We start from the raw sequence: 11,654 nt of genomic DNA on the forward strand, positions 1-11,654 counted from the left end.
CGTCAGTTGCCCCTGGTCTGCTGTGAAGGACAGTTCAGATTACCCTCCGTTCAGCACTCTGGTCTATGTCTTTATCAAGCTTGTTTCGCCTGTTTTGGTGTTGTTACCTTGGATTGCCAGCAGGTGGTGCTATCTCAGCTGCTCACCCCAGAGGGGGTGCGGCCAGACAGGAACAAGATGACTGCCTGCCTCAGGGCAGACAACAGGAGACACAGGGCGGGCGGCCAGGATTTCTTGGTTGCAGGAGAGGTGTCAGTGATCCCAGCAGATCTTCCCTGAAGTGGCTTGAAGTGGGTCACCTCCGGCCCAGGTGGTACGATGTGCTACTGCTGTCACGCTGGCCGCGGCAGCCGCGGCGGTGGGTGAGGGAGTGTTGGGGGGGCGGGGTGACTGCACGGCGGCGGCAACAGTGGTGGCGCCCGTTTGCGCCGCAGTGACTGTCCATTCTGTCACGATGCCGCAGCGGTGATAATGCCGAGCTCTGTATGAAGAGCAGGCTGCGTTGCTGGGGTCCATAGCCCCCCGGGGGCGAGAGTCAGAGACCCATTGCAGATCTCCTTTGCAGAGGGCTTCACAGACCGCTTTGCCCCGTCACCATCTTCTTTTTCTTTCTATTTTTTATTATTAAACAAATGATTTTTTTTCCCAAAAGAACCATAGCAATATTATTTCATCTAGGATGTTTTTGCTCTATCATCCCAAACTTTTGTATGTAAGTTTTTCCTCAAAGGAAATGTTACTTATGGAGAACATTTTCCATGTAAAGATTTTTAATGCAGGAGTTGAGCTTAAGGAATATGGCAATAGGAAAAAGAGAAGTGTGAATATGTGATCCTTCTCTTCTTATACTCCATGTATAAACATCACCCTCCTGTTAACACTGGCAGAAGAGTACAAAGTCATTACTCTTTGTTGAGACATCCCTGAAAGATATATCAATGTTTATTTCTCATGGAAAGATATAATTTCTGAGTAAAATTATCAGTTAGAATACAGCATCATAAAAAGCTTTCTAGGAAAAAAAAGTTTCTAAATATAAAATAAAATTCATAGAACAATGAAGTATAGAAAATAATTGTATGGCAGGTAAAAAAGTTAGCTTCAAAATTAAGTAAGGAAAAAGATTTGTTTTTTGGACCTTGGTTAATAACACCAGAAATAGGCTTCTCCTCCAGTGGACAGCATACATCTCACAAATCATGGAAAGAACAGTGTTAGCAGCAGACTTGCTGATTTGATCAAGAAGGCCTTAAATGAAGACTTAAAGCAGAAAAGAAAAATATGAATCAATAAAATGGATCTTATGGAGGATATTAGGTTTTAAGTAAAAACAGAGTGAAAAAATGTCAGGAAATTATTTTGCAAAAATAATAGCTGAGCATAATGTTAGGCTTAAGATACAGTATACCAAATAAAATCAAAATAACAAAAGTAATAGCCATGTTAAGTTCTCTTTTTAATTCTTATGCAACCATGGGAAATTAATATACGAATTGCCACAGCTGTTTTAATAAGGGACTGCCCTGTATAAGAGTGTATGGCCTGTGGGACTAGTGGAGAACATATTCCACTTCACACTCCAATTGTCTGACAGGTATAATCTTCAATTTATAAGCTAGAAGCCCAGACTTAGAGATGTCCAAAAACGTGCCTAAGGATATGTAGCTATACTATGATGAGACTAGACTAACTGAAATAGGAAGCCAGGTGTGTCTAGAATTCACTGTTTTAACAAAACCTGGAAAAGAAATTTGCACACACATATGCACACATAAATAATTATTCTATAAAAGCAAAGCAGGAGAACATTAACAAATTTATTCAAAATGAACAACACAATGACTGGGAAAAGTGTGTCACTGCATATCAGGGAGTTCTATATACTAGTTTTCTGATCAAGAAATGTGAAAACTGGAATTTGAAGGAGATGTTTATGTCAGGAAAGGAAAAAGAGAGAGAGAAATTGTCACTGGAAAATGGTGTAGCAATCGTAGCAAAAAAAATTACCGAAGTTAGCTTGCTAGTAATAAGTACAAGATATGAACGAGAAAGAGGCAATTTAATTAATTGGATCCCTCTTGGGAGGGATTCTAACTCTGCTAAAATCTGTCTTCTATTTTGAGGGAAGGGAGAATTCAATGGTAATTACTTTTCTGTTAAATTTGATTTCTAGATTAAGGATTTTGACTTGCATCCACAACACAGACTTGTGGTAGAAACTGTATTTGAGGCATGTCAGAGTAAAGGAAGGGACTGGGTTGGGTAAATTCCATAGACTTAAAAACTGATAGTCAGAAAATAGCCAAGGAAATATTTAAAAAATCATTTTACATATGGAAATTTAGCCTCAGGTTCATAGATTTTTAAAAAGCATGTATAACTTTAAAAAATGTAAATGATTAACCAGTTAAAGACTTAAAAGAAAAAAGAGTGAAAGGTGTGTAAAGTCAAGAATGTTTCTAGATACTCCAAATATGAAAGATTTAAAAATAATAGCAGTGTTGAAAAAGAAAGGAATAAGTCCATCAACTGAGGGAGAAAGAACAGCTAATCTGTTTTGTTTTCACTGTTGTTGTTTTTATCTTCTTATCAAAGAAAGTTGTCAAATTAGAATGAGTAACTGTGAAATTAAAATGAACAATTTGGATTTGGGATTTATTAAGATTACCTAACAACCAATGAATGAGAGAAATATTCTCAATTGTCCACTGTGGACCGCTGTATCAGTGACCTGTGAGCCCTTAGGCAAGAATCAGTACTTAACAAATGCCAGGATGTTCTCACTAGTAAATGCTATTTTACTTTTCTGAGATTCTTAAACAAGCTAGCCAAGAATATTCAATTCACAGTGTATTTGAATGGGAATGATGTGTCAGACAAGGTCTTTCATTGTAACCTTGTGAGCAAGATAGAAAAACAATGGTTTTTTGATAGAACAGCTGAATGGATTGTTGGAGGTCAATCAATCTTTCTCCACACAAATTTTGTCCTTTCTACTGTCCCAACTCTCAAAGTTATTCGAGATTGAGTTAAGGAAGTGGAACACACACTTCGTAAATCTAAGGAAAACACAAAGCTGTCAGGGAGAGAACTAATAGATTATGTGATAATCAAATAAGCCTTCAGAATGCTCTGTTATGCTGAAACAATCGCACTTATGATAACAAAAAACAATGTAGTGACTTACATTTAAGTTTTAAAAATGTAATCTATACCAGCAAAGAATAGGTGGGTCTAACAGTGGTTCCTTTTAAAAATATATAATTTTTCCACATAACCCACAATCTTCAGTTACCTTACCTTCTATTATTTCTTCTCATTTTACTATAGTATTTCTATTCTTCAGACATGCTAAATTAGCTTATAAAACATTCCATGTTTACCTTGAACCCCTAAAGTAAGAATATGTAAGACTTCTAGCATCTTAAAAAAACAAGACAAATGATTACAAAGTTTAGATAAGTGTGAACATATCTAAAATAGTTCCTTTTATTACTATTACACCATGTAATTTCTCTGAAATAGTCATCCAGCAAATAGGGTAACATATCTAGTAAGAAAGGATTTCAGAAGACCCAAAGGATGTCACTTTACAATATCACCTCTCATAGTAGAAATATGTAAACTAATTTCAATAATTTTAATAATTTGGAACAGTTTGAGTAGAGTAACAAATATTTTACAACATATATAGACACATGGATACATATATATAATATATATAATATATTCTGGAATTCATGCAAAATGAATTGAAAAATGATAACAAGGTCTTAATAGAGGACCACAAAGAAAAAATACCAAGCATATCAATTATGGCTCTCACCTGCCTTATACCCAACCGGTAGGCAACAATCCGATCTACTGCATCAGGATTCATTTGTGTCCACTGCAGACTGTAGGAATAAACACGGTGTCTGTTCTGCCACACAGGATTGTATGTATCGTAATAGAATTCTGGAGCATAGGCCTTTCCTGAAAACAGAAAGTGTGCATACATTTTAAAGATGACATATTGCAGTTCAAGCATATGTATTATCATTGGCCATTTTACCATTTTCTACTATATGTTACATAAATAATTATTTTACTTGAAAAGTCCTGCTGTGAAAATCCAACCAATTGTTGGGATATGTTTTGGAAATAGACGTGAGAAGATTTCCTGGCTGATTGGACAAGCAGTGTGAGAAGTGAAGAAGGGTGAGTGCAAAGTTTCTGGCCTGAGCAATTAGAGGAAAGAAATTTTCATTTACTGAAATGAAAACTATGGAAGGATCAAATTTGGGGGAAGTAGGTCAGTAAGTTATTTTTAAATAATTTGAGTGACTAAATGTAGACATCAAGTATAGCTAGATTTGTATAACTAGTCTGAAATATGACAGGTGACAACTGGAGATACAATCTTGCTAACCATAGGCATACAGATATAATTTAAACTTAAAGCCATGAAACTGATAATTTCACCAAGGGCGTGTGAATATACAGAGAAGATGAGCATCTGACCACTGGAGCAATCCAAGATTAAGAGTGATGGGAGAAGATAAGAACCATACAAAGGCCCGAGATGAAACAACCATACTTGGTGGGGAGGTGGGTGCGGGAGAGGGGCGGGAGAACCAAACTCTGGTGTCCTAGAGTTTAAAAGAGGCATAGCCAGGCCAGGCTCGGTGGCTCAACCTGTAATCTCAGCACTTTGGGAGGCCAGGCAGGTAGATTGCCTTGGGCCTGAGGATTTGAGATCAGCCTGGCCAACTTGGTGAGACCTCATCTCTATAATAAAAATAAAAATTAGCCGGTTGTGGTAGCGTGCCTGTTGTTCTGGCTACTAGAAAGGCTAGGTGGAAGGATCGCTGGAGTCCAGCAGGTCACTGCTGGGGTGACCGTGAGAAAGCCACTGCACTCCGGCCTGGGAGACAGAGTGAGATTTTAACTCAAAAAAAAAAAAGAGGCATATAGGGAGTGCTTGATCAACTCTGTTGAAAAAAAATTACTGAAAGTCAACATTTGTGTTTGTATTATCTGCAGCTTTGGGCAATAAAGCTAAACCTAATAAAACTTAAAAGCATTAAGTACATAATAAAATAACTGGTCAGTAAATAAGGAGTTTATATTTAGTCTAAGAAAATGTTAAGTGCATATAGTGTATATAGCATATACAAACCATCTCAATTATTTTTTTCAGTTGCTAAGATGAAAAGTGTACACAGACCATTTGGAATTATATATCCAATTTCCCAATATTCTAAAGCATATTTTTTTCTATTATCAATAATATTTACTTGATAACTCAGTAATATTTAGTGAGAGTCTGTGCTAGGCATTAGGAATAAGGGGATAATGATCCCATTCCTCATGGAAACTGATTCCATTTTCTCACACTTTTCAAATATTTTGCAATTATTTGCAATTCTTACTGAATAAATTGAAAAGTTGCACATTTATCATCACTCATTCAATTTTTTTATTTTTTCTTTTTATAAATTATATTAAATATTAAATGTCTTTCTCAGTGTTTCACCATTTGCAAAAACTTCTCTTATCAGCTTTACAAACATGTTAGTCATCAGTTACTGTCATCAATGGTTGCAGAAGAGTTGATTCAGAAAAAATTATAATAGATATTAAAGGTGAGATTTGAACACTAAGAATGGAAATTGAACAGGCGGTGGCTCAGCCTGTTCTCCCGCACTTTGGGAGGCCAAGGTGAGAGGATTGCCTGAGCCCGCGGGTTCAAGACCCGCCTGGGCAACTTGGCGAGACCTCATCTCTACAATAAATCAAAAAATTTAGCCAGGCGTGGTAGCACGCGACTGTAGTTCCAGCTACTTGGAAGGCTGAGGCAGAAGGATCGCCGGAGCCCAGCAGGTCGAGGCTGCGGTGGCCAGGAGCGACCACTGCACTCCAGTCTGGGTGACGGAGTGAGACTCCAACTCAAAAACAAAAAAAGGAAACTGATGATCTCTATCACCCTAAAGAGTATCACCAATGATGTCAGATGAACTGACTTTACTTTTTGACAGATGTAGTAGTAAACTAAAGTACATTGAATTAAGTTCCTAAGTTTTCATAACATTTGGCAAAGTCTCCTACATAAACATCATGTGCATTATTTCAAATGTTTGGCAAATCTTCATTGGTTTAATTGAAAATTGATTATAACTCTGTACAAAGGAATCTTAATAGACGAAGTTTCCTACAAAAAAATCATTACTTTTATTTTCTTCTTTTATCTTGTTTGATATTTTACTTAATACCAAATAATACTACAAATTCATGTTCATACCACTTAAGGGCAAAATTCTCATGAGAGGAAAACAATATACTAAATGAGGGAATCAATACTTAAAACATTCTCGACAGCTTGTATTTGAAACCAAATTTCTCACAATAAAACTGGACAGGTAGCCGGGCTCAGTGGCTCAGCCTGTAATTCTGTGCTTTGGGAGGCTGAGGTGAGTGGATTGCCTGTGCCTGTGGGTTCGAGACCAGCCTGGGCAACTTGGCGAGACCTCATCTCTACAATAAATAAAAAATTAGCTGGGCGTGGTAGTGCGTGCCTGTAGTTCCAGCTACTCAGAAAGGCTGAGGCGGAAGGATCGCCGGAGCCCAGTAGGTTGAGGCCGCGGTGGCTGGGAGCGGCAGCTGCACTCCAGTCTGGGCGACAGAGCGAGACTCCAACTCAAAAAAAAAAAAAAAACTGGACAGGTGAATTTAGTAGTAGCTGACACAAAAAGGTAGGGATTTTAATTAAAAATAAGCATTCAATATCTACAAAAAAAAACACCTAGAGTGTTTTAATCAGTATCTGCATCAAATTAGGGAGGTGAAAGTCTAATGTTTATTTTTTATGAAGGGATAGAGGTAGGAGTTACTTTTATTATTTAATCCTGAAGCAAACAGAAGAGTGATTAGAGTCCGTTCTAAATAATAAAATGAGTCGTTTATTCAAAGAAAAACAGAACAGAATCACAACTAGGGGTTATTTAGCTTGGAAAAGAAAAGAAATATGTCTCAAAAGTAGGCAAATAGAGGTTTTTTTAGGAATTGGAAATGTCACAGATTCAGAAAATTAGACTAAATGTTAACAGATCTATGAAATAAGACAAATAGCAGCAATTGCCTATTAAAAGAATACATATTTTGACTTAGAATTGTTCTACCAATGATCTCTGAATATGGAGTGGCCTATCTCATTAGACTATGAATTTCCTATCATTAGAGGTATTTAGTCGACACCTAAGTAGTTATTTAGTAGTACTGAGTTGGAAAGCTGCCATAAAATGGCCAGTAAAGTATCTTTCAGTCCTAGTTCTGTGGATTGCTATAAAATGTTTGCCTGCTGTCCAAACAGGATTTGATACATTAACTAATTTTAGATTAAATGTGTTTTAAATATAGAGGAATTGGCACTTTTAAATTATCTCATAACATTTAAAAAGTATTCCTCTTGAAAGGCCATACATTTATTGTAAAGAAAGTCTTCCAAACTTAGTATGCATAAATATGACTTCATCTTTAAGGCAGAGCTCAGAGATCCAAATATTTTATAAATCACCTAAGTTATTCTGATACAAAGAACTGCAGACCATACATTTGAGAATGCTTTAAAGAGGCTGGATTTTTTTTCCTGAAATTATCTCCAAGTCTGTATAACAAAAGATATCAAAACTAATTCTAAAGTCATAAGAAACATCTCTAGTATTCTATCTCCTTTGAGACTGGCAGCACATGCCTGATCTAACAGAGTCTCTGAGGCAAGAATGAGAATGGTCAGATAATGGGAGTGAAATGAAGGAGAAGAGAGTAATGATGGGAAGTCATATTCTGAGCATTTCAGAGAGTAGATATCCTAGTATATCTGATGTTTTGTTGACTTCCTGGGGGGTAATTGGTTGTATGTCATCAATGTAAATTGTCGTTATTCTAGAAAGATATTTTATCTGAATAAATACTTTTATGGTTATGAACATAGCTTGACCTTGATGTTAAAAAAACAGTTCCTCGCTGGGCTCGGTGGCTCAGCCTGTAATCCCGCGCCTTTGGGAGGCTGAGGTGAGTGGATTGCCTGAGCCCGCGGGTTCGAGACCCGCCTGGGCAACTTGGCGAGACCTCATCTCTATAATAAATCAAAAAATCAGCCGGGCGTGTTAGCGCATGCCTGTAATTCCAGCTACTTGGAAGGCTGAGGCGGAAGGATCGCCGGAGCCCAGTGGGTAGAGGCTGCGGTGGCCGGGAGCGGCCACTGCACTCCAGTCTGGGCAACAGAGTGAGACTCCAACTCCAAAAAAAAAAAAAAAAAAAACAGTTCCTCATGATTTTGTGATAATATAGATTTGTTTTTCAAAACCTATTTTCAAGGTAGTGAAAGAAAATAAGCTTCAATTCTAAGCCTCATTTAAATATTACAAATAGATCATATTTTACTGCAAAATTCAATCATCATCTTTATATTTAATTGAATACTATTGCAAAGCCACACCAATGTATTATTTTTTTGAGTTGGAGTCTCACTCTGTTGTCCAGACAGGAGTGCAGTGGCACGCACCCGGCCACCACAAGCCTCAACCTGCTGGGCTCCAGCGATCCTTTGCCTCAGTCTTCCGCGTAGTGGGAACCACAGGCATGCGCCACCACACCTGGCTAATTTTTTTGATTTATTGTAGAGATGAAGTCTCGCCAAGTTGCCCAGGCAGGTCTTGAACCCGTGGGCTCAGGCAATCCACTCGCCTCAGCCTCCCAAAGTGCTTGGATTACAGGCTGAGCCACCGAGCCCGGCCCAATGTATTTTTAAAAGCACTTTATTTCATCTGCATAAGGTAAATCATATGTAATACTTTTTCAGGAAGCACTGGATAAGAAAATACATTAGAGACTATTCCAGTGTCTCATATCACAGATAAATTGAGGTACAGGTCGGGTGTGGTGGCTCATGCCTATAACCCCAGCACTTTGGGAGGCCAAGGTGAGAGGATTGCCTGAGCCCATGAGTTCGAGACCCACGTGGGCAACTTGGTGAGACTTCGTCTCTACAATAAATCAAAAAAATTAGCCAGGTGTGGTGGCACATGCCTGTGATTCCAGCTACTTGGAAAGCTGAGGTGGAAGGACCACCTGAGCCCAGCAGGTCGAGGCTGCAGTGGCCGTGAGCATGCCACTGCACTCCAGTCTGGGCGAAGAGTAAGACTCCAACTCAAAAAATAAATTTTTTTAAAAAATTGAGGTACAGAGTGGAGATGGTGATGACACATAGAAAATGTTATAAATAAATAATTAAATATATTAAAACCTATTACAATTTTGACTTTGATTCATGAAATATTAAAAAATATTTAAAAGTTTTATTTCATTGAATAATTATACTTACAATTAAAGGTAAAATTTTTTGTGTGATACATTAATAGTATAGATTTGAAATAATTACTAATCAGAAATAATTTTGAGTAGTTATGGTTAAATATATACATGCTTGCTTATATTTCACAGTATGCTCTGTACTGAATCTTTTGTGGAAAAATGGTTTAAAAAATGCTTCCTAATTTCATTTGAGAATTGTGTCTTAATTTTTGAAAAGATGCACATACTTGATTTTCTTCTCTGATTTCAAAGCCAATAATACTTAATTTTTATATACTCATTTGTAAGAGATACGAAAAAAACAAGGAAATGCCCTTATAGTAATCTTGGGCTCTAACATCCAAACATGACATCTACTGGTTGAACAGGGAAACAATTCATAATTATTTTTTATTTTTTATACTTCAGGCATATTTTTTAGACTTCTTATTGTAAGCATACTAAGATTTTTTTTAACTTCTTTACATTTGAATCCTATTTTATACAATGTTGTACCAACTTAAGTTTTTTGAGATTAGCTGACCTAGTACTATATTCATTATCTAAAGTGGGAGATAACTTTTAGATCCATTATGTATCATTATATATAAATCTTGGAGTTTAGTATAGTCCTAAAATATATAGATAGGAAAATGTGTATTGTTCAAAATATTGCATAAATTTATATAAAAGTACATGAATTTCATTTCGCAAAAGGTTTTTAAATGACATTGAGACTTCAAAATACATTTTTATGCATAAAGTTCAAACGTAAACTAAAAATAATTATAATTTTCACAAGAACACTTAAAATGTGCTTTGCTAAATAAATTGATTTTAGTAAAGTCAATATAGTTTTTCAAATAAGAGCAAAGAGAAGCCGGGCTCAGTGGCTCAGACTGTAATCCCGCGCTTTGAGAGGCTGAGGTGAGTGGATTGCCTGAGCCCGCGGTTCAAGACCCGCCTGGCAACTTGGAGAGACCTCATCTCTACAATAATTCAAAAAATTAGCTGGGCAAGGTAGCACGCGCCTGTAGTTCCAGCTACTTGGAAGGCTGAGGCGGAAGGATCGCCGGAGCCCGGCAGGTCGAGGCTGCGGTGGCCGGGAGCGGCCACTGCACTCCAGTCTGAATGACAGTGAGATTCCAACTCAAAAAAAAAAAAAAAAAAAACAACAAAGAGAAATGTGCAGTAGTGGCTAAGATTACCTGTGCTGCTTTGAAAGCAATTCGCATTCTGGAAAATAGGTTGTTAACAAAAAGACATTTAAAATAGCTAAATTTGAGTTAGAAAAAGATTTATAGGTCAGGTTTGAATATTTAGAGATAACTCTTAATTTTTCACTCCCTAAAAGATATATTAAGCAGATAATACATATCACTTTCCTAAGAATTGCTAACAAAACCTGGATAAATAAACGAGTTCATTTTTATCTCAGATTCACAATATGGACAAGAAAAACGCACACAAACAACTTCTGATATACTTGTTTGTTTAACAGAGACACTAAAACAAGAACAAATCAAAAAATTTTATCTAGAAATGCTAGATGAAATTATAACAAACTTTTAAAGATGTAAATTCAAGCTTGCAAGCAAGAAAGGGGATTTTCAAAACCAGAACTGAAAACAAGACATTGAGTAAGAGTGTGGGGGAGACCAAAAAAAGGTATTGTTGGTGTTAATACTCTTGGGAGATAGATTTTTAGGCCCAGGGAGATAAGCTTCATAGGTCGCTACAAGATGAGAAGTTGGAAATGAGGCCACTACATATGACCAAAATTTGTAAAAACTACATTCTAAGACATAGGGTATATTAGGAAAAAAAAATGCCTCTCATCAGTATACAAAGATGACAAAAATATTACCTTAAAAAAATGTTGCCTAGTGATAACACTGGAGACCTTGAGAAGAGCCAGAACCAAATTGGTCTCCAATGACAAGCTGTCAAGTTAGAGTACAGACAGTTCCTTCAAATCAAATTCCTCCTAATTCCAGTGACTATAGATTCAAAATCCAATATTACAAACACACAAGAAAATATTCCACTTTGAGTGACTAACAAGGTGAATAAACTGCAATGTTGAACTTCAGATAATAGAAACATGAAATCGAATTTATATATAAGTATGCTTCATACAATTGAAATCATACAATAAAGAAATGTAAAAAAACACAATGAAACCTTGCATGAAAGAATACTTAATAATCCTTATTTGGACTGCAGATAGGCAACAGGGAAAAATGTTTGACATTTTTATTAATCTTTTTTTTTTTTTTTTTTTTAGTCTCACTCTGCCGCCCAGACTGGAGTTGCAGTGG

The 11,654-nt window shown here is 36.8% G+C and overlaps 1 protein-coding gene across 1 annotated transcript in view; it reads right to left on the reverse strand.

Annotated features, from left to right (window-relative positions):
- LOC103274923 (MAM domain-containing glycosylphosphatidylinositol anchor protein 2) overlaps nt 1–11,654 on the reverse strand; it is a 127,622-nt gene that overhangs the window by 87,083 nt on the left and 28,885 nt on the right. Inside the window, exon 2 of the mRNA XM_008072340.2 lies at nt 3,827–3,975. Within this exon, the coding sequence (XP_008070531.2) occupies nt 3,827–3,975 (149 nt within the window). The remainder of the gene's footprint in view (nt 1–3,826; nt 3,976–11,654) is intronic.

Source organism: Carlito syrichta, unplaced genomic scaffold (assembly GCF_000164805.1).
Source record: "Carlito syrichta isolate Samal-C Ts95f unplaced genomic scaffold, Tarsius_syrichta-2.0.1 Scaffold315131, whole genome shotgun sequence".
Lineage (NCBI taxonomy): Eukaryota > Metazoa > Chordata > Mammalia > Primates > Tarsiidae > Carlito > Carlito syrichta.